The sequence below is a fragment of the Salmo trutta genome, chromosome 15, assembly GCF_901001165.1.
Source record: "Salmo trutta chromosome 15, fSalTru1.1, whole genome shotgun sequence".
In the NCBI taxonomy this organism is placed as follows: domain Eukaryota; kingdom Metazoa; phylum Chordata; class Actinopteri; order Salmoniformes; family Salmonidae; genus Salmo; species Salmo trutta.
The window spans coordinates 51,400,224-51,424,209 of record NC_042971.1 but is presented as its reverse complement, the minus strand read 5'-3'; the positions used below and the strand labels follow the sequence as shown (position 1 = coordinate 51,424,209).

Here is a 23,986-nt window from a genome sequence, read left to right as displayed (position 1 = left end):
TATTACAACTGAACCAAATACTGCAATTATCACTACTATTCTCACTTCAGCGTTAACGGACCATAAAAATATTATCATGGGTTCTGAGAAACAAAAGATGACATCATCAAGTCAATGTGTTTATTTATTAGAATTCCATCACTTGAAGTTGGAAAACGTTTGGTACTGTGTCTAAACACACAAAATCAAAGAGATTCACAATTATGTCAACAAATGGAAAGAAAACAAAGATACATGGATACCTGGTTTATGACTTGGTAAAGGAAAGAGGGACAGTTGAGTTCCACACAACGGCCTCTGACATGATCCCTTCAAGTGTTTTCTGACCGTAGGAGTGTTGAAACTAAGAGGAGAATATGTATACTATGTACAGAGAGTGGGAATGACAGGGAGTGTTGATTGGCTCCCAATGGGACCAATGACAGCCAGGAAGGGGTGTCGGTCCAAAGCAGCATGAGCAACAACAACATTCTAGAATGGCGCCAAGATACTCATTTTATAACAGACTAAATGAAATCCCTGAACAGAAATTCTAACTCCAGAGTCGCTAAAAATACTCTCAAATAGCACCATGTCCACATCCCTCTTCACATGACCACAGATCTTAACTAGATAGATGAAAGCAACACTTTAGAAATGCCACCTATTCTAACCTACTGGAAGATTCCACCATATTATTTTCACCTACCAGCTGGCATATACAGAAGTGTGGCAAGAGAGCAAACGAGAGGAAAATATTTGAGTGTTTTGGGACAACATGTAGAACTGCATTCAGCGGACGATACTCCTGGACAGGTCGTTCGCTAAAATCTTCCTGAAACTCTCCTGCAGACTCCCCTATTGTTCAGTGGTTACAGTAACAGCAGGTGGTAGAGGTGGTCAAACGGTTGATTCCTTCTCAAGGTTGGGCTCAATTAAAATCTCACTTCAGTCAAATTAGGAATTGAAATAGAAATTGGCTGAAATGAGATGGGTCTTACACCAACCCGGTTTCTTCAGGCTTTAACCGGTCTCTTTCCACCGAGCCTGACCAAAACCAACAACGGTTTACATCCGTGATATGAAAACATACAATTGAAGTCGTACATAATGTCCAACATCACTAAAACATCCTATGATCACACCTAGTTTAACTGACACCATGGTCCACGACTGACAACAGCACAACCAAAATACAACATTTGATACTCAAACCAATACAAAACAAACCGAGACGGAGCACTCTTTTTTTACCAAGGGAACACTGGGCTTCAAATGCTTGTTGGACGTTCTGACCAAGCCTTCTGTTCTACTCCAGATATTCATTCAGACATGTTTACAATGAAAGATGAAGGGGAATATAAACGTACATAAGCATACATGAGCTACAAGTTTCCCAAGGACTACTCCCCCAAACTCCTACTGAGATATAACACAGTGTCTTTTCAGTTACCAGTCAGATGACTAAACTTAGCCACTGCCTTTCTGTACGTCAGTTAAAGGGGAGGTATCCATGTTATGTGCCTGCCTTTCCCCTGTAAGACTGAAACACTTTCTTAAAACAAGATGAAAGGTAGTGGTAGCTAACTATCTAAACCAAAGGACTAGAATATATAATGGCCATAACATTACAGAATGTCTCTCTCGCCCCCTCTCAGTATCCATTCAGGTTATTTAGCTACTTCAGTCATGACGGACATGGCTGCCACGGGTTTGACTATTCCTGCCTAAACACTTAATGTGTGTGTTTCTGTGTGTGTGTGTGAGACAGAGGTGCAGGAATGGAGGATACATGACGATGGTTTTGGATAAGGGCTGTGGTAGGGTTTGCATGTGGTTGGGAATGGAGGTGTGATTGGTTCTGAGCTCTTCTCTTGGTTGGTGGGTCTTGTTCCTGCTTTATGCCTCCAGCTCGAAGCCCAGGCCAACCTTGTGACCACCGGTGTTGAAGTTCTTCCCATCGATCAGGGCTGACAGAGTCACCTTCACACCTACACGCACAGAGGAGAATAATATTACTGGAGGTGTTAAACACCACAGCTACACCTAACATAACGGTTGTGCTTAGATCATAACCTTCTCTGTTGTGATTGTTACTCACCTGGCCTGAGGCTCTGGGTGTAACCGACTCCAATCAGGCTGGCGTTATTCACTTTGGCCTGCAGGGGGAGACACAGACAGCCAGAGAACGTGTGTTAGTTTGTAAAGCTGGCTGAAGTCCCGCCAGGGTAAAGCGTATAAATGGAACGTGTGTGTACACGTCAGTGTGTGTTACTCACAGACAGGGAAGCATCTTTGTCCAGAGCGTATTTGGCTGCGATGCCGAAGCGTGTGTTGTTGCTGCCGGCCGTCCAGGCCAGAGTGACCGCCGTCTCCAGCTGGTCATCCACCTTCTGGTAGATAGAACCCCCAAATTCGGTCCCATCGTTACTGAGGAGAGAGAGAGAGCAGTTAACAGTTAGACACAAATCAACCCCTAGTTCATACTCCTAGACACCTTCTGGTGTGTGGAACCCTCTTAATTCTGTTCTGTCATTACTGGGGGGGGGGGGGGGGGGGTAACACAGAAACTCCTTCCTACTCTAACCTCCATACCATTACTACTGAGAGACACGGGGAAACCGCAGCCACAGTCCCAAACTTTACCATCTAACACATTCCACATTTCTGATGACTCACTCAAAAACAAAACCAGTGTTTCTAGGCAAGATCCACTGCACTGAGATACTCACACGTTGGTGTGGAGCTGGAAGTCTCCAGCCTTGTATCCCAGGGCAAAGTTGTTCTGGGCCAGTTTGGACTTGGCCGTGTCAAAGGCCATCTGGTACCCGGCCAGCCAGCCCTCATAGCCCACCACTGCGGCTGCGTGGATGATGGGACCCTCGAAGTCGACGTCACAGCCCACATTAAGGAAGTCACGCTTGTAGCCAGTCTTCAGCTTGCCACTCTTCTTGCTGAGGACAGATGGAGAGGAGACAGGAAAATTAGACATCCAACAAATAAACTTTCATATCTGATCCTTCACACTACAAAAAAAGAAAGATGATAACATAATTCATGAATAAATGCTAAATCATTTCATATTTTTTGGTCAAAAGGAATAACGTGGTATGTCGTTAACGGTTTGATGTCCCTCTCTCACCCAGTGTTTGGTACGAAGGATGTGTCCAGAGCCAGCTTGAGTCCCTGAGCCAGCTGGTCCTCCACAGTGACCTCTGTAGCCAGAGTGTTGTCGGTGTTCCACTTCTGGTTGAAGCTCAGGCCCAGCTCCTTCATCTTGTACTTTGTCTCCAGGTTACCAGCTGCCTTCCCTGTGTCTGTGTTACTGGAACCTGATGTGTTGAACTCCTGAGGGGGAGAGAAGAGAGGGTGGGAGAGAGTGAGAAAAAGAGGGAGAGAGAAAAAGAGAGTGGGAAAATGTATGAGGCAAGAGATGGTGGAGAGAGAGTTGTGGTCAAATAGTTTGAAGTAAGTGAGATCTAGAAAAGCCGGTTTTTGAAAACACAAGAAGAGAACAGCAGAAGAGGACACCCTGTATGATTAATGAACTATGTGAGGAGAAACACAGAAAACAGATTACAAGCAATAGAGCATGAAAAGGTTCACCAGGAAAAAAAAGGTCAAGAAAGTGAGGGATGCAAGGTAAGGAGGGTGGATAGGTGGGTGAGAGGAAGTATAGACAGAAACACTATATATACACATAAGTATGTGGATACCCTTTCAAATGAGTGGATTTGGCTATTTCAGACACACCAGTTGCATCCCTCACATCGAGCACACAGACATGCAATCTCCATAGATAAAAATTGGCAATAGAATGGCCTTACTGAAGAGCTCAGTTACTTTCAACATGGCATCATCATAGGAGGCCACCTTTCCAACAAGTCAGTTTGTCAGATTACTGCCCTATTAGAGCTGCCCCGGTCAAATAAGTGCTGTTATTGTGAAGTGGAAACATCAATGAGCAACAACAGCTTAGCCGCGAAGTGGTAGGCCACACAAGCTCACAGAACAGGACCGCAGAGTGCTGAAGAGCGTAGAACGCAAAAATAGTGTGTCCTCGGTTGCAACACTCACTACAGAGTTCCAAACTGCCTCTGGAAGCAACGTCAGCACAAGAACTGTTCGTCGAGAGCCTCATGAAATGGGTTTCCATGGCCGAGCAGCCGCACACAAGCCTAAGATCACCATGCCCAACGCCAAGCGTCGGCCGGAGTAAAAAAAATAAAATAAATGTATTTCACCTTTACTTAACCAGGTAAGCTAGTTGAGAACAAGTTCTCATTTACAACTGCGACCTGGCCAAGATAAAGCAAAGCAGTGCGACACAAACAACACAGAGTTACATATGGAATAAACAAGCATACAGTCAATAACACAATAGAAAAAAAAGAAAGTCTATATACAGTGTGTGCAAATGGCATGAGGAGGTAAGGCAATAAATAGGCCATAGTAGCAAAGTAATTACAATTTAGCAGATTAACACTGGAGTGATAGATGAGCAGATGGTGGTGTGTAGGTAGTGATACTGGTGTTCAAAAGAGCAGAAAAGTAAATAAAAACAGTATGGGGATGAGGTAGGTAGATTGGGTGGGCTATTTACAGATGGACTATGTACAGCTGCAGCGATCGGTTAGCTGCTCAGGTAGCTGATGTTTAAAGTTTAGTGAGGGAAATATAAGTCTCCAGCTTCAGAAATGTTTGCAATTCGTTCCAGTCACTGGCAGCAGAGAACTGGAAGGAAAGGTGGCCAAATGAGGTGTTGGCTTTGGGGATGACCAGTGAGATATACCTGCTGGAGCACGTGCTACGGGTGGGTGTTGTTATCGTGACCAGTGAGCTGAGATAAGGTGGAGCTTTACCTAGCATAGACTTATAGATGACCTGGAACCAGTGGGTCTGGCGACGTAGCAAGGGCCAGCCGACTAGAGCATACAGGTCGCAGTGGTGGGTGGTATAAGGCGCTTTGGTAACAAAACGGATGGCACTGTGATAGACTACATCCAATTTGCTGAGTAGAGTATTGGAAGTTATTTTGTAGATGACATCGCCGAAGTCGAGGATCGGTAGGATAGTCAGTTTTACTAGGGTAAGTTTGGCGGCGTGAGTGAAGGAGGCTTTGTTGCGAAATAGAAAGCCGATTCTAGATTTGATTTTGGAATGGAGATGTTTGATATGAGTCTGGAAGGAGAGATTACAGTCTAGCCAGACACCTAGGTATTTGTAGTTGTCCACGTATTCTAGGTCAGAACCGTCCAGAGTAGTGATGCTAGTCGGGCGGGCGGGTGCGGGCAGCGAACGGTTGAAAAGCATGCATTTGGTTTTGCTAGCATTTAAGAGCAGTTGGAGGCCACGGAAGGAGTGTTGTATGGCATTGAAGCTTGTCTGGAGGTTAGTTAACACAGTGTCCAAATAAGGGCCAGATGTATACAGAATGGTGTCGTCTGCGTAGAGGTGGATCAGGGAATCACCCGCAGCAAAACGACATCATTGATATATACAGAGAAAAGAGTCGGCCCGAGAATTGAACCCTGTGGTACCCCCATAGAGACTGCTAGAGGTCCGGACAACAGGCCCTCCGATTTGACACACTGAACTCTGTCTGCGAAGTAGTTGGTGAACCAGGCGAGGCAGTCATTTGAGAAACCAAGGCTATTGAGTCTGCCGATAAGAATACGGTGATTGACAGAGTCGAAAGCCTTGGCCAGGTCGATGAAGATGGCTGCACAGTACTGTTTCTTATCGATGGCGGTTATGATACCGTTTAGTACCTTGAGCGTGGCTGAGGTGCACCCATGACCAGCTTGGAAACCGGATTGCACAGCGGAGAAGGTGCGGTGGGATTCGAAATGGTCAGTGATCTGTTCATTAACTTGGCTTTCAAATACTTTAGAAAGGCAGGGCAGGATGGATATAGGTCTATAACAGTTTGGGTCTAGAGTGTCACCCCCTTTGAAGAGGGGGATGACCGCGGCAGCTTTCCAATCTTTAGGGATCTCGGACGATACAAAAGAGGTTGAACAGACTGGTAATAGGGGTTGTAACAATGGCGGCGGATAATTTTAGAAAGAGAGGGTCCAGATTGTCTAGCCCAGCTGATTTGTACGGGTCCAGCTCTTTCAGAACATCTACGATCTGGATTTGGGTGAAGGAGAAGCTGGAGAGGCTCGGGCAAGTATCTGCGGGGGGTGCGGAGCTGTTGGCCGGGGTTGGGGAAGTCAGGAGGAAAGCATGGCCAGCCGTAAAGAAATGCTTATCATGGATTTATCGGTGGTGACCGTGTTGCCTAGCCTAAGTGCAGTGGGCAGCTGGGAAGAGGTGCTCTTGTTCATGGACTTTACAGTGTCGCAAAACATTTTGGAGTTAGAGCTACAGGATGCAAATTTCTGTTTGAAAAAGCTAGCCTTTGCTTTCCTGACTGACTGCGTGTATTGGTTCCTGACTTCCCTGAACAGTTGCATATCGCGGGGACTGTTCGATGCTATTGCAGTCCGCCACAGGATGTTTTTGTGCTGGTCAAGGGCAGTCAGGTCTGGAGTGAACCAAAAGCTCGCCACCATTGGACTCTGGAACAGTGGAAACGTATTCTCTGGAGTGATGACTCACACTTCACCATCTGGCAGTCCGACGGACGAATCTGTGTTTGGTGGATGCCAAGAGAACGCTACCTGCCCCAATGCATAGTCCCAACTGTAAAGTTTGGTGAAGGAGGAATGCAGCATGGGGCGGCAGCGTAGCCTAGTGGTTAGAGCATTGGACTAGTAACCGAAAGGTTGCAAGATCGAATCCCCGAGCTGACAAGGTACAAATCTGTCGTTCGCCCCTGAACAAGGCAGTTAACCCACTGTTCCTAGGCCGTCATTGAAAATAAGAATTTGTTCTTAACTGACTTGCCTAGTTTAATAAAGGTAAAATTAAATTAAAATGAAAATAATCGTCTGGGGCTGTTTTTTCATGGTTCGGGCGAGGCCCCTTAGTTCCAGTGAAGGGAAACCTTAACGCTACAGCATACAATGACATTCTAAAAGATTCTGTGCTTACAACAGTTTGTGGAAGGCCCTTTCCTGTTTCAGCATGACAATGCCCCCGTGCACAAAGCGAGGTCCATAAAGAAATAATTTGTTGAGATCAGTGTAAAACAAAACTTGACTGGCCTGCAGAGCCCTGACCTCAACCCCATCGAACACCTTTGGGATGAATTGGAACGCCAACTGCGAGCCAGGCCTAATCACCCAACATCAGTGCCCGACCTCACTAATGCTCATGGCTGAATTGAAGCAAGTCCCCGCAGCAATGTTCCAACATCTAGTAGAAAGCTTTCCCATAAGAGTGGAGGCAGCAAAGGGGTACCAACTCCATATTAATGCCCATGATTTTGGAATGAGATGTTCGACGAGCAGGTGTCCACATAATTTTGTTCATGTAGTGTAGGTGCAGCAAAGCAGTGAGTGGTTGAAGCTGGACAAATAAATAGATGACAAAATGAAATTAGTTGAAGAGACAAGAATTCAAACATTATTTGGACAGCAACATTGTTGAAAACTTTATCACTGACACCAGTCAATCCAGATGGACAAATAAATGGATGTGAAATACATGTAAATTAGTTGGACAGAGACAAAAATGTTAAATAATTATAATATTCACTGGACAGTGATGCAGATGCAAACAGACTAACAGTACCATCTGCTGGACACAAGGATGCAAAAACAAGACTTAACAGTGAATTCAGACAGTCTGTCGATGCATCTTCCAGCACGTATCATGTTGTACATACATAGAGACATCAGCACACTGTGGGAGAGAGTCTTACCATCTACAATAGAGCGCAGTCCAGGAGGCAGCAGGGAGGCAGGGGGACAGAGCAGGGGTTAGGATAAGCAGATATGGAGACAAACAGGCCCCACACAGTCTTAAACACAAGCTGACTCTCTCTCTCACACACACACACACACACACACAGCCTGTCATATCTCTTTATCCTGAAGCATAAAGCCAAGCAGAGCCAGCAACGTCACCTAGCAACCTGTGAACCTTAGAGCTCAGAATTACAGACAGTTAGAAGGGTCGTTATTACAGTACCATAGAGAGAGAGAAGGGTTATTTATAAAATTAGTCAATCACAATCTACTTTTTCCTCAAAGAAAGAAATATATGTTCTACTAAGATGTTCTACTAAGCAAGAAGGAATGTTAATGATTGATTAACAGAGAGAGAAAGAGCAACCGAGGCAGCGCAGGTGGTACAGTGGAGTGGGGAGAGAGAGGGAAGTAGAAAAGGGAGGACAGAAACAGAAGACTTACCACTCCGCTCTGAGACTTGGTCTTCAAGTCCAGCTTCACGATGCCGAAGCCTTGAGGGTTAAACAAGAGGTTGACGAGCAAAGTGTACATTTGAGGAGACTCGTAGAACAATGACAATTTGTTTATGATGCGTTGAGTTACATCATGGTTTGCATTTAGGGATGTGCATCTTTCCCTTTCAAGACGTTTCGATACGTATCCAGATACATGGGCTCCAACACGATACAGGAACGATACGCTTTAGTTTGAATCGATTCGGTGCGATTTCAGTTCCATGCTCTTCGACGCACTAACATTTGTGGAATAAACCCACATTTACCCCACATGGGTAACACTACTTTAAGGGTCCATAATTAACCAATTATATAAGGCATTTATAAATTGGGTATTCCCCATGTATTAAAATCGCTACTCACACAATAATAAACCATTTACTAATAATTAGTAAAGCATTATTGCAGTCCCTAATCTAGAGTGAGTGCTATTTATACTTCAGAAAGTTTTGAGTGACCAGTAGAACTTCTCACAAAAAGATGGGCATGCCAATGGTAGACATTCTTGCTGTACCTGGTAAAAGAACAATCATACAACACAGGATGTTTAAGTAAACTCATCAAAAAAAGAAACGTCCCTTTTTCAGGACCCCGTCTTTCAAAGATAATTCGTAAAAATCCAAATAACTACACAGATCTTCATTGTAAAGCGTTTAAACACTGTTTCCCATGCTTGTTCAATGAACCATAAACAATGAATAAACATGCACCTGTGGAATGGTCACTAAGACACTAACAGCGTACAGACGGTAGGGAATTAAGGTCACAGTTATGAAAACTTATGACACTAAAGAGGCCTTTCTACTGACTCTGAAAAACACCAAAATTAAGATGCCCAGGGTCCCTGCTCATCTGCGTGAACGTGCCTTAGGCATGCTGCAAGGAGGCATGAGGACTGCAGATGTGGCCAGGGTAATAAATTGCTATGTCCGTACTATGAGATGCCTAAGACAGCGCTACAGGGAGACAGGACGGACAGCTGATCGTCCTCGAAGTGGCAGACCACGTGTAACAACACCTGCACGGGATCGGTACATCCGAACATCACACCTGCGGGACAGGTACAGGAGGGCAACAACAACTGCCCGAGTTACACCAGGAACGCACAATCCCTCCATCAGTGCTCAGACTGTCCGCAATAGGCTGAGAGAGGCTGGACTGAGGGCTTGTAGGCCTGTTGTAAGGCAGGTCCTCACCAGACATCACCGGCAACAACATCGCCTATGGGCACAAACCCACCGTCACTGAACCAGACAGGACTGGCAAAAAGTGCTCTTCACTGACGAGTCACGGTTTTGTCTCACCAGGAGTGATGGTTGGATTCGCGTTTATCGTCGAAGGAATGAGTGTTACACCGAGGCCTGTACTCTGGAGCGGGATCGATTTGGAGGTGGAGGGTCCATCATGTTCTGGGGCAGTGTGTCACAGCATCATCGGACTGAGCTTATTATTGCAGGCAATCGTAACGCTGTGCGTTACAGGGAAGACATCCTCCTCCCTCATGTGGTACCCTTCCTTATGACCCTCCAGCATAACAATGCCACCAGCCATACTGCTCGTTCTGTGCGTGATTTCCTGCAAGACAGGAATGTCAGTGTTCTGCCATGGCCAGCGAAGAGCCCGGATCTCAATCTGGGACCTGTTGGATTGGAGGGTGAGGGCTAGGGCCATTCCCCCCAGAAATGTCCAGGAACTTGCAGGTGCCTTGGTGGAAGAGTGGGGTAACATCTCAAAGCAAGAACTGGCAAATCTGGTGCAGTCCATGAGGAGGAGAAGCACTGCAGTACTTAATGCAGCTGGTGGCCACGTCAGATACTGACAGTTACTTTTGATTTTGACCCCCCCCCCCTCCCCTCCCGTTGTTCAGGGACACATTATTCCATTTCTGTTAGTCACATGTCTGTGGAATCAAATCAAATGTATTTATATAGCCCTTCTTACATCAGCTGATATCTCAAAGTGCTGTACAGAAACCCAGCCTAAAACCCCAAACAGCAAGCAATACAGGTGTAGAAGCACAAACTTGTTCAGTTTTTGTCTCCGTTGTTGAATCTTATGTTCATACAAATATTGACACGTTAAGTTTGCTGAAAATAAACACAGTTGACAGTGAGAGGATGTTTCTTTTCTTGCTATTTTATATATATATATATATATATATATACACACACACACACACACACACACTGAGCTTAAATGCATTTGGCTAAGGCGTATGTAAACTTCCGACTTCAACTGTGTGTGTGTGTGTGTACACACACACACACACACACACACACACACACACACACACACACACACACACACACACACACACACACACACACACACACACGTAAATAACTAGCTTACTAACATTGACAAATGTGTGAGTAATGATAAATAAATTGAGAGCAACCGGATTGTAAATGCATTAAAAATGGTTCATTATGGACCCTTCAAATAAAGTGTTAACCCATTCTAAATTACAATCTGCTGCTGATGGACCCCAGACCCCTGAGCGCGATCTGTCTGAGCTGACTTCTGTGGGTGTGTGGAAATGTTGCTTGTCTATGAAGGTATGTCTATGAAGTCGGTCTATGAAGTCGGTCTATGAAGTACAGTGCCTTTTAGACATTTTTTGCTCATTTATTTACTTTTAAACCCGGAAATATTACATTTACATAAGTATTCAGACCCTTTACTTTGTTGAAGCACCTTTGGTAGTGATTACAGCCTCGAGTATTCTTGGGTATGACGCTAGAAGCTTGGCACACCTGTATTTGGGGAGTTTCTCCCATTCTTCTCTGCAGATCCTCTCAAGCTCTGTCAGGTTGGAAGGGGAGCGTCGCTGCACAGCTATTTTCAGGTCTCTCCAGAGATGTTCGATCGGGTTCAAGTCTGGGCTCTGACTGGGCCACTCAATGACATTCAGAGACTTGTCCTGACGCCAATCCTGCGTTGTCTTGGCTGTGTGCTTAGGGTCTTTGTCCTGTTGCAAGGTAAACCTTTGCTCCAGTCTGAGGTGCTCCGGAGCAGGTTTTCATCAAGGATCTCTCTGTTCTTTGCTCAATTCAGCTTTCCCTCGATCCTGACTTGTCTCCCAGTCCATGTCGCTGAAAGACATCCCCACAGCATGATGCTGCCACCACCATGCTTCACTGTAGGGATAGTGCCAGGTTTCCTCCAGATGTGATGCCTGGCTTTCAGGCCAAATAGTTCAATATTGGTTTCATCAGACAAGAGAATCTTGTTTCTCACGAGTCCTTTAGGTGCCTTTTGGCAAACTCCAAGCGGACCGTCATGTGCCTTTTACTGAGGAGTGGCTTCCATCTGGCCACTAGCATAAAGGCCTGATTGGTGGAGTGCTAAAGAGACTGTAGTCCTTCTGGAAGGTTCTCCCATCTCCACAAAGGAACTCTAGAGCTCTGTCAGAGTGACCATCGGGTTCTTGGTCACCTTATTGATCAAGGCCCTTCTCCCCTGATTGCTCAGTTTGGCCGGGCTGCCAGCTCTAGGAAGTCTTGGTGGTTCCAAACTTCTTCCATTTAAGAATGATGGAGGCCACTGTGTTCTTGGGGACCTTAAATATTGCAAAAATGTTTTGGTACCCTTCCCCAGATCTGTGCCGAGACACAATCCTGTCTTGGTGCGCTACGGACAATTCCTTCGACCTCATTGCTTGGTTTTTGCTCTTACATGCACTGTCAACTGTGGGACCTTATATAGACAGGTGTGTGCCTTTCCAAATCATGCCCAATCAATTGAATTTACCACAGGTGGACTCCAATCAAGTTGTAGAAACATCAAGGATGATCTATGTAAACAGGATGCACCTGAGCTCAATTTCGAGTCTCATAGCAAACTGTCTGAATACTTATTTAAATAAGGTCTCTGTTTTTATTTTTTATAAATTTGCAAACATTTCTAAAAACCTGTTTTTGTTTTGTCATTATGGGGTATTACGTTTTTTTTATTTAACCAGGCAAGTCAGTTAAGAACAAATTCTTATTTACAATGACAGCCTAGGAACAGTATTGTGTGTACATTAAATTTGTTATTTACTTCATCAATCAATTTTAGTACAAGGCTGTAACGTAACAAAATGTGGAAAAAGTTAAGGGGTCTGAATGTACTCTGTAGGTCCATCTTATTATCTTATTCAAATGTTAGGCAATGTTGGAATGATTTAACTGTTTCGCTTACTTTGTGTATTATAATTAGCTCGTGTGCTTTTCTTGACGAGGAGCAGATACTATATGTTGTTGGGTCTAACCATATTTGCCATTGACAATCTACCATTCAAATATTTGTTTTCAACAAAAAGTTCAGTAATTGACCCATGTAATTCCAGTTGATATTGCAAGGGTTGTTTTGTTTGCGCACTGCGCTTGACTGTGCGTCGGTATATTGTATATAAAAGTGGATCCTCGTGATAGTATTTTCCTCCCTTTTTAGACCACATAGGCCTAATAAAATACTTCAAAATGGTAGGCTAACCGAGTCTCTCTCGCTCTCCCTCTCTGTGTGAGAGTAAAGTTAAGGCCTCAACATCTTGCTGAATTTATCTGAACTAATATCTGAATTTCTGTGGGTGTCCATTTTGAAATTTCTGAATGAATAGGCCCTCGTTTGCTTGCACTTGCTTATACTTAGAGCTAAGTGTTAATGATATAAGAATAAACATTGTGAATTTACTGAACATATATGTAATAATGTTTGCGTATGGTTCAAAAGACTAAACTAATTTTGCCGTTGGTTATTATTGAAGGAGAATGTGGTTCTTACAGACTTACACATCCACAAGGAGTCAGTAGAAACCACATTTGTTTCAGCAAGTCAGCCATATCAGCTATAGTTTTTAAAAAGGCAGTAAATAAGGCTTGATGAACTGTTGTGCTGCCAGACAAGGCTCTGCTGATAGCCAGGTGTAGCGAAGTTAAGGATTCACTCCATGGTGCTGAAAGGAAAGCTCTGCTGTTGGCACAGTTTTATGTACTGTAGTACATAACAGTTTATGGCCACCGTTTGTCACTGTTGTAGTGCAATGAATGTATTGTTCAGTGTTGTGGCTTTGCTGGCATGCATCTAAAATGTTTTGAGTTTGCCCCACCAAGATTTACATGCTAAAATCGCCACTGCTCTGTATATATAAAAAAAAAAACATATTACACTATTACACTAATTGCAAAACTACCAAAATTATTGCTGTTGGTGAACCTGAATAATAAATAAAATAAAATCTATTGTAGGCCCCGTTCAGCAGGTAGCCTATAGCCAGATGAGAGTTGTAAGCCCCGTTCAGCAGGTAGCCTATAGCCAGATGAGCGTTGTAAGCCCCGTTCAGCAGGTAGCCTATAGCCAGATGAGCGTTGTAAGCCCCGTTCAGCAAGTAGCCTATAGCCAGATGAGCGTTGTAAGCCCCGTTCAGCAGGTAGCCTATAGCCAGATGAGCGTTGTAAGCCCCGTTCAGCAGGTAGCCTATAGCCAGATGAGAGTTGTAAGCCCCGTTCAGCAGGTAGTGTATAGCCAGATGAGCGTTGTAAGCCCCGTTCAGCAGGTAGCCTATAGCCAGATGAGCGTTGTAAGCCCCGTTCAGCAGGTAGCCTATAGCCAGATGAGCGTTGTAAGCCCCGTTCAGCAGGTAGCCTATAGCCAGATGAGCGTTGTAAGCCCCGTTCAGCAGGTAGCCTATAGCCAGATGAGCGTTGTCTCCGGCAGCTTACTTTTAGTCTGGTAAAATACATTTTTCAACAGCGCATAGATAATAATAACCTAGAAAATTACATAGGTTGTCAGTTAACTAATAAAACCTTATATTGCGCTAGTCATTTTTGGATTTTAATGCTGAAGGTGCTGGGCACCATATGTAGTTTGACTAGGCTACTGATAGTCCCTGGGATTGTTCAGCAGGTAAAAGGACTTGTAGAGCAAAGACTGTCAACGCAGTTACATGCTTTGTTCGACACTGAAGGAGAAGACGCATCAGGTGTCACAAAAAATGTGGTATTTTCAGAAGGTAGAAAGTAAGCAAAAAGAGTGAATAAGCGATTCATAACGTTTGAATATATTTTCTGACCGATGCATGCTACATTTTAGAGGTCGACCGATTAATCAGAATGGCCGATTAATTAGGGCCGATTTCAAGTTCTCATAACAATCGGGGATCAACATTTTTGGACACCGATCATGGCCGATTACATTGCACTCCACGAGGAGACTGCGTGGCAGGCTGACTACCTGTTATGCGAGTGCAGCAAGGAGCCAAGGTAAGGTGCTAGCTAGCATTAAACTTTTCTTATAAAAAACAATCAATCTTAACATAATCACTAGTTAACTACACATGGTTGATGATATTACTAGTTTATCTAGCTTGTCCTGCGTTGCCTATAATCGATGCAGTGCCTGTTAATTTATCATTGAATCATAGCCTACTTCACCAAACGGGTGATTTAACAAGCGCATTCGCGAAAAAAAGCGCCTTTCTTAAAATCAATACACAAGTATATAATTTTTAAACTTGCATATTTAGTTAAAATTGCCTGCTAACATGAATTTATTTTAACTAGGGAAATTGTGTCACTTCTTTTGCGTTCTGTGCAACAGAGTCAGGGTATATGCAGCAGTTTGGGCCGCCTGGCTCATTGCGAACTGTGAAGACTATTTCTTCCTAACAAAGACAGCCTACTTTGCCAAACGGGGGATGATTTAACAAAAGCGCATTTGCGAAAAAAGCACAATCGTTGCACGAATGTACCTAACCATGAACATCAATGCCTTTCTTAAAATCAATACACAGCAGTATATTTTTTTTAAACCTGCATATTTAGTTAAAAGAAATTCATGTTAGCAGGCAATATTAAACTAGGGAAATTGTGTCACTTCTCTTGCGTTCATTGTACGCAGAGTCAGGGTATATGCAACAGTTTGGGCCGCCTGGCTCATTGCCAACTAATTTGCCAGAATTTTATGTAATTATGACATAACATTGAAGGTTGTACAACGTAACAGGAATATTTAGACTTAGGGATGCCACCCGTTAGATAAAATATGGAACAGTTCCGTATTTCACTGAAAGAATAAACGTTTTATTTTCTAAATGATAGTTTCCGGATTTGACCACATTAATGACCTGAGGCTCGTATTTCTGTGTGTTATTATGTTATAATTAAGTCTATGATTTGATATTTGACAGAGCAGTCTGACTGCGCAGTGGAAGGCAGCAGCAGGCTCGTAAGCGTTCATTCAAACAGCACTTTCGTGCGTTTGCCAGCAGCTCTTCGCAATGCTTCAAGCATTGCGCTGTTTATGACTTCAAGCCTATCAACTCCCAAGATTAGGCTGGTGTAACCGATGTGAAATGGCTAGCTAGTTAGCGGGGTGCGCGCTAATAGCGTTTCAAACGTCACTCGCTCTGAGACTTGGAGTAGTTGTTTCCCTTGCTCTGCAAGGGCCGCGGCTTTTGTGGAGCGATGGGTAACGATGCTTCGAGGGTGGCTGTTTTCGATGTGTTCCTGGTTTGAGCCCAGGTAGGGGCGAGGAGAGGGACGGAAGCTATACTGTTACACTGGCAATACTAAAGTGCCTATAAGAACATCCAATAGTCAAAGGTATATGAAATACAAATGGCATAGAGAGAAATAGTCCTATAATTCCTATAATAACCTCAACCTAAAACTTCTGACCTAAGAATATTAAAGATTCATGTTAAAAAGGAACCACCAGCTTTCATATGTTCTGAGCAAGGAACTTAAACGTTAGCTTTTTTACATGGCACATATTGCACTTTTACTTTCTTCAACACTTTGTTTTAGCATTATTTAAACCAAATTGAACATGTTTCCTTATTTATTTGAGGCTAAATTGATTTGATTGATGTATTATATTAAGTTAAAATAAGTGTTCATTCAGTATTGTTGTAATTGTCATTATTACAAATAAATATAAAAAATAAAATTATATATATATATATATATATATATATATATATATATATATATATATATATATATATATATATATATATATATATATATATATATATATATATATATATATATATTTTATTATTTTATTCATTTTTTGAAAATATTGATTTATAATAATATACTGCTCAAAAAAATAAAGGGAACACTAAAATAACACATCCTAGATCTGAATGAAAGAAATAATCTTATTAAATACTTTTTTCTTTACATAGTTGAATGTGCTGACAACAAAATCACAAAAAGAATCAATGGAAATCCAATTTATCAACCCATGGAGGTCTGGATTTGGAGTCACACTCAAAATTAAAGTGGAAAACCACACTTCAGGCTGATCCAACTTTGATGTAATGTCCTTAAAACAAGTCAAAATGAGGCTCAGTAGTGTGTGTGGCCTCCACGTGCCTGTATGACCTCCCTACAACGCCTGGGCATGCTCCTGATGAGGTGGCGGATGGTCTCCTGAGGGATCTCCTCCCAGACCTGGACTAAAGCATCAGCCAACTCCTGGACAGTCTGTGGTGCAACGTGGCGTGGTGGATGGAGCGAGACATGATGTCCCAGATGTGCTTAATTGGATTCAGGTCTGGGGAACGGGCGGGCCAGTCCATAGCATCAATGCCTTCCTCTTGCAGGAACTGCTGACACACTCCAGCCACATGAGGTCTAGCATTGTCTTGCATTAGGAGGAACCCAGGGCCAACCGCACCAGCATATGGTCTCACAAGGGGTCTGAGGATCTCATCTCGGTACCTAGTGGCAGTCAGGCTACCTCTGGCGAGCACATGGAGGGCTGTGCGGCCCCCCAAAGAAATGCCACCCCACACCATGACTGACCCACCGCCAAACCGGTCATGCTGGAGGATGTTGCAAGCAGCAGAACGTTCTCCACGGCGTCTCCAGACTCTGTCACGTGCTCAGTGTGAACCTGCTTTCATCTGTGAAGAGCACAGGGCGCCAGTGGCGAATTCTGTTTCTGACCGTTTGAGCAGACACATGCACATTTGTGGCCTGCTGGAGGTCATTTTGCAGGGCTCTGGCAGTGCTCCTCCTGCTCCTCCTTGCACAAAGGCGGAGGTAGCGGTCCTGGTGCTGGGTTGTTGCCCTCCTACGGCCTCCTCCACGTCTCCTGATGTACTGGCCTGTCTCCTGGTAGCGCCTCCATGCTCTGGACACTACGCTGACAGACACAGCAAACCTTCTTGCCACAGCTCGCATTGATGTGCCATCCTGGATGAGCTGCACTACCTGAGCCACTTGTGTGGGTTGTAGACTCCGTCTCATGCTACCACTAGAGTGAAAGCACCGCCAGCATTCAAAAGTGACCAAAACATCAGCCAGGAAGCATAGGAATTGAGAAGTGGTCTGTGGTCCCCACCTGCAGAACCACTCCTTTATTGGGGGTGTCTTGCTAATTGCCTATAATTTCCACCTGTTGTCTATTCCATTTGCACAACAGCATGTGAAATTTATTGTCAATCAGTGTTGCTTCCTAAGTGGACAGTTTAATTTCACAGAAATGTGATTGACTTGGAGTTACATTGTGTTGTTTAAGTGTTCCCTTTATTTTTTTGAGCAGTGTATAAAAGAAAAACTTTATTTTTTTTAACCGGCCTATTAAATCGGTATCGGCTTTTTTTGGTCCTCTAATAATCGGTATTGGCATTGAAAAATCATAAATCGGTCGACCTCTATTACATTTTGATCAGTTTGGGGTCCACGGACCAATGCAGTTGCATCTTAAACATCTTAAAAAAGGGACCAAGGCATATTGCTGAATCCTTACATCCCTATTTGCTTTGCTTTCTAACAGTCCATAACCTCGCCAGCCAAGTGCAACTTAACATTTTCACATTGGCTGATTCCCAGGTGACTTTGGGGTTTCAAATTCTAGCACGACCAGTAACTTCATCTGTTATTTCATGCTTTAGCTAACTCCTCTGACTGTCATTCATTGTCATGTGTGGAATTTTGGCTTCTCCTAGGTAAGCTAACTGTTCAGGTGTGCAAATGGTTTTACTATTTAGTAACCTATCATAGCCCTTGCTGAAGATATTTTAGTTAGTAACTCACCATAGCCCTTGCTGAAGATGTCCTTGGCAGCCTTGCCCAGGTCTGAGTATGAAGGAGGAACAGCCATTGCACCTGGAGAGGAGGAGTCAAGTCAGGAAAGGCAACACATGCAAGCCATATACAGTTGTGGACAAATATATTGGCTCCCTTGCACTTTAAAAAAAATAATTCCCCATTTCTTCTAAAATAAGTTGAAATACATTTTTAAAAATGGCCTCCTGACCTTGCTATTAGATTTAACATTGCAGAACCATTTTTATTTTTGTAAACTTAAGTTAACAATTCGATTTTTGAAAATAAAGACAAATGGCATGGACAAAATGGCCTCCTTATTGGCAACCCATAGCTTGTACTTGGTTGCAGAGCCATTGGCCAAGAGAACTGCCAACAAATGTTTCTTGTAGCCATCAATGAGCTTGCTGCACTTTTCACTGGCAATTTGGCCCACTTTTTAGCAGCAAACTGCTCTAATTCTTCTATGTTTGAGGGGAGCCCTCCACCAAGTGCTGTTTTCAGCTCTCGTCATAGGTTATGGATATGATTCAGATCTGGATCGTCGCTGGCCACTCCAAAACAGTCCAGTGATACTTCTTGAACCATTTCAGGGTGCTTTTGCTGTATTTTTGGGGTTGTTGACTTGCTGGAAGACCCACAACCATCAACAGAGACACCATTTTGGACACTGGGTTGAACATCACACTCCAAAACACAATGATAATCTGCCGATTTTATGTCTTGCACACATTCAATGGCCCCAGTATCAGAGGCAGCAAAGCAACCCAACAGCATTACCAAAACTCCCCACGTTTGATTTTAGGGAGGGTGTTCTTTTCTTTGAATGCTTCATTTGGTTGTTGGTAAACATGAGACCCCACTGCTGAAGGAGACACAAGAAAGCCTAATTGAACTTCTCAAAAACCTAAACAAGCCTAAATCCTGGGGAAATGTTCTGTGGACCAATGAAACAAAATCAGAGATCTTTGGCAATACAGATCAGCACTGTGTTTATTGACAACCAAATTAAGCAGTCAATGAAAAGAACACCCTCCTACAATCAAAGACGGGGCGGTTTGATAATGCTGTGGGGTTTCCTTGCTGCCTCTGGTACGGGGGGCCTTGAACGTGCACAAGGCATCATGAAATCAGCAGATTATTAGGTGTTTTGTAGTCCAATGTTGGACCCAGTGTCCAAAAACTGGGTCTCCATTGAATGTTGTAGTCTTGGTCTTCTTCCAGCTGGACAGCAACCCCAAAGACAAATCAAAAAGCACCCTGGAATGGTTCAAGAAGAGATGTTGGAATGCTCTGGAGTGGCCAGGGAAGAGTCAAGATCTGAATCACATCCAAAAACCTATGGTGAAAAGAATTAGAGCAGTTTGTAGCCGAGAAGTGGTCCAAATTACCAGTAGAAAGGTGCAGCAAGCTCATTTACGGCTACAAGAAGTGTTTGTCCGCAGTTATTGGCCAAAGACCGTGCAACCAAGTACTAGCTCTGGAGTGGCAATAATTTTGCCCATGCCATGTCTTCATTTTCAACATTTAAATTGTAAACTTATATTTGCAAAAATAGGTTCTGCAATGTTGAAAATCCAATAACATTGTGTGGTGACCAAAGTTTATTTTTAAATTACAACTTGTTTTAGAAGAAATAGGAAATGATTTAAGAAAAGTGCAAGGCTGCCAATATATTTGGCCGTAACTATGTCCCACTGCAATACTTGACTCAGTGTGTGATGTTCTAGAACGTTGCATACAGCTGACATGATTCCCTCAGGACTGATTTGGAAGTTGTCACTAGAAATCTCAGGACCAGAAGGACTGCAGTGTGCCAGTGACTATTCTGCAGCATGACTTTCCTGCAGCAGACATTATTTTCCTAGTGAATCATCAGTGTAGAATAGACGCCCTGTCACATATCCTTGGCAACCAGAGTGCTGGGAGGCTGGGTACCTAGGTCATGTGACTGGTTTCCCAGTGAGTGAGCTCAACTGGAGAACAGATTGTTTCTTCTTGGCAGGAAGCTAGCTAGGCCGACACCAGCATCACACACAGCACTGGATTAGCCTATAGCTTTGATTAACCTACATAACCGTAAGGGATGCTTTACATGGCATTCTAGGCAAGTTTCCAAACCTATCATCTCAAGGATAAACTGAAGTCAGAGGTGGCATGTATTGTCTTGACTGGGGACAACTGGAGCTTGCAGAACAGGCTGCAGTATTTACAAATCTAGGCCCTTGTGGGTTGACAGGACTGTGTGTAACTGATGTGAAATGGCTAGCTAGTTAGCGGTGGTGCGCGCTAATAGCATTTCAATCGGTGAAGTCACTCGCTCTGAGACCTTGAAGTAGTTGTTCCCCTTGCTCTGCAAGGGCCGCGGCTTTTGTGGAGTGATGGGTAACGATGCTTCGTGGGTGTCAGTTGTCAATGTGTGCAGAGGGTCCCTGGTTCGAGCCCAGGTAGGGGCAAGGAGAGGGACGGAAGTTAAACTGTTACATAGGCACATATTGTAACAATATCTGCAGTTAACACAATACCAAACTAAGAAAACAAATAGCTAGCTGATTTTTACATAGAATTTTATTTTCAGGTGGATTTTGAGTTACCTTGATCTGTCACAAAGCCCAAATATGTCAGGTTAGTAATAATTGTTTTTTTATTTAACCCTTATTTTACCAGGTAAGTTGACAGAACACACAGGGTAGAGGAGGGGGGATGAATGAGCCAATTGTAGATAGCTAGCTAGATGCATCTAATAATGAATACATTTAAAAACGTGTAATGTTATGTCATCCTTCCAACCAGCTAACAGTAAGGCACTGGTTAATTCACTTGGCTGATTATCTTCTAATTTCAGCACGCAACGACAACTAACGTTAACTACGCAACTTAGTTTAGCTAGATAGACTCAACCAGAAAAAGGTGTGTTCATCTTGAAGGTGAGGGTCATAGCTATCAGTTGCCAAGGTGAGGGTCCTAACTGTAAGTTAACGCCACCAGCACAAATGAAAGTACCTAGATGGCTAGCTAGTTTATATATTTCCACAGCTACATTTTCATTGTTCTATTGTTTGCAAGACGAGTGGCGGGCGAACATGTTTTGTACACGGTCTATTTCTGACAAAGGACTGCAGATGGGACCGTTTAAGAGTCAGTTGTGGTGGTTAGCCAGGCTAGTCAAACTGGCTAACGTTAGCCATCTGAAATGTTGGCTAGCGTAGATAACGTTACACCTGCAAGATGCATTGGGGATGACTGGAATCAGTATGAGTAAATATGCCAACAACGACAAAATGTATCATATATTAAAGTTAATTACTTAATTAGATAAATATTGCAGCTAGTTAGCCTCGTTAGCTAACAGTAGCTAATAGTGGAAAAACCATGGTATACGCCCCCTATTTCTTAAAAAAAACTATTAATCCTTTAAAACGTTAAAATAACGCTAAATAAATAGTTTAATATCGTTAAATGCAACAAAACTCTACCTGGGATTATACAGCACTTTGCCAAACAACATTATGTAATATTTGCTAGCTAACAAGTTAGCATGTTAACCACATTAGCTAAAACAGATTGGACATTGGAATAGGCCCTTGTAGCGAGCTACCTAACATTAGCTAGTTGCCCAGTTGGTGCAGTGGCTAACCTTGGATAACTAGTGTAGTGACATTTACTGTCAATTAATCATCCATACGATGAATGGCATAAAAAAACATTCATGTTTTATATTAGCTACATCAACAGTTGAATGTTCATAGCTACCGATTTGATGTTGTGAAGCAAGGATGGATATCTGCAAAGCGTCTGAACACTGTTCCTTTTTCACCCTGTCAAAACTAGCATCTGCCGGCCTGGCAAAGATAGGGCACAGAGAAGGAGATACAGAGAGCATGCGCAATTCACAGAGGCGACTGTATGAATGACTGCAGAAATATGCAATTTACCTACCGGTACATAATACACATTTGTTCAATTAATTCCAGCATTTTCTAATACAGTAGTAGATTCAATGAATGTATTTATATTAGTCGAAGTGCATCTCAAATGTCAGCAATTTACAGCCTTTATACTGCCTACAGTTTGTAACATTATATTCGGACGAAAATTGTTTTTTTTTGTGCCAAATAATAAGATGAGAACGATAAGTCATCATCACTGTAGCCCCCCTATGAGCAAAATACGTCGATAATACGTATTTTCTGTTGAAAAAACGTTGAAAATAGTATTGTGCTCACTGGGGAATGTAATGCTTACATAGGGCCCAATGGCTGTGTTAGGGTCAAAAGTATTATTTGTGTCAGGGCCACAGTGGTGAAAAACACAATTGCTGTTGTCATTTACACCTGCACTTTAGGCCAGTGGCCACCCTAAGAAAGTTTACAGTAGGATGTTTGGAGAGGTAGCATTGGGAGCTATTTTTACAGTCTGGTTGGGAGAACTTGTGAGGTGTCTGTTTCTCAAACTAGACACTCTAATGTACTTGTTCTCTTGCTCAGTTGTGCACCGGGGCCTCCCACTCCTCTTTCTATTCTGGTTAAAGCCAGTTTGCGCTGTTCTGTGAAGGCAATAGTACACAGCGTTGTACGATATCTTCAGTTTCTTGGCAATTTCACGCATGTTATAGCCTTCATTCCTCAGAACAAGAATAGACTGACGAGTTTCATAAGTCAGTCCTTTGTTTCTGGCCATTTTGAGCCTGTAATCGAACCCACAAATGCTGATGTTTCAGATACTCAACTAGTCTAAAGGCCAGTTTTATTGCTTCTTTAATCAGAACAACAATTTTCAGCTGTGCTAACATAATTACAAAAGGGTTTTCTAATGATCAATTAGACTTTTAAAATGATAAACTTCGATTAGCTAACACAACGTGCCATTAGAACACAGGAGTGATGGTTGCTGATAATGGGCCTCTGTACGTCTATGTTGATATTCCATTTTAAAACATCTGCCGTTTCAAGCTACAATAGTCATTTACAATATTAACAATGTCTACAATGTATTTCTGATCAATTTGATGTTATTTTAATGGACAAAAACTTGTATTTTCTTTCAAAAACAAAGACATTTCTAATTGGTCCCAAACTTTTGAATGGTAGTGTATGTTATGGTTCAATCTTAGTTGTCCTTATCTCCACTGTGGAATGTCCCTGTTGATCCTCTTGGTCCATCCACCTGTCTTTGTTAGTCAGGCCTGACCCCTTCATCCCGTAGTTTATTCCAGTTATCTATTTTAATATGACTGAAGATGCAGAGGCCCCTTCTAATAGAGTATAACAGACTGGTTAGAACTTTGACCACACGCCCTCTAGATGGACTACATGCCCTCTATCAAATCAAAACTGGATTTTTTTGTCAAAACAAAGATGTAAAAGTATACTAGACATTTATGGAATATATCATACATAGTTTGACGATTCTGTGACAAACGGTGAATTAAGTATTGATTTATACTGCTTTAAATGCCATTTTATAGATTTTATGTATTTCTATCAAGTCAAAACTGGAATTTCTACTCAAAACAAAGGTTGTAAAAGTATGCTAGACATTTATAGAATAAATCATATCTAGTTTGACGATTCTGTGACAAACGGTGAATTAGTTATAAATG

At 42.9% G+C, this 23,986-nt stretch overlaps 1 protein-coding gene across 3 annotated transcripts; it reads right to left on the bottom strand.

Annotated features, from left to right (window-relative positions):
- Positions 1-106: 106 nt before the first annotated feature.
- Positions 107-22,259, bottom strand: LOC115149285 (voltage-dependent anion-selective channel protein 2). Of its 3 annotated transcripts, XM_029692006.1 has the most exons (9): positions 22,138-22,259; positions 18,373-18,444; positions 8,283-8,332; positions 7,793-7,795; positions 3,122-3,327; positions 2,712-2,933; positions 2,259-2,409; positions 2,081-2,138; positions 107-1,970 (listed from the first exon to the last, which is right to left on the bottom strand). In XM_029692006.1, the coding sequence occupies exons 2-9, from the start codon at positions 18,437-18,439 to the stop codon at positions 1,879-1,881; spliced, it is 849 nt and encodes a 282-aa protein (XP_029547866.1). In that variant the 5' UTR covers positions 18,440-18,444; positions 22,138-22,259; the 3' UTR covers positions 107-1,878. The 3 variants fall into 3 exon arrangements, with proteins under 3 accessions (XP_029547866.1, XP_029547867.1, XP_029547868.1); XM_029692007.1 differs by lacking the exon at positions 7,793-7,795; XM_029692008.1 differs by lacking the exons at positions 7,793-7,795; positions 8,283-8,332 and having other exon boundaries at positions 22,138-22,159.
- Positions 22,260-23,986: the final 1,727 nt, after the last annotated feature.

Bases quoted from the DNA above. Each gene is read 5' to 3' on its own strand.
- LOC115149285 (XM_029692006.1), bottom strand. From the start codon at position 18,439: ATGGCTGTTCCTCCTTCATACTCAGACCTGGGCAAGGCTGCCAAGGAC. The intron at 8,333-18,372 runs GTGAGTTACTAA...TTAACCCTCAAG, and splicing joins CATCTTCAGCAAGGGCTATG to GCTTCGGCATCGTGAAGCTG. The intron at 2,139-2,258 runs GTGAGTAACACA...CTCCCCCTGCAG, and splicing joins ACAAAGATGCTTCCCTGTCT to GCCAAAGTGAATAACGCCAG.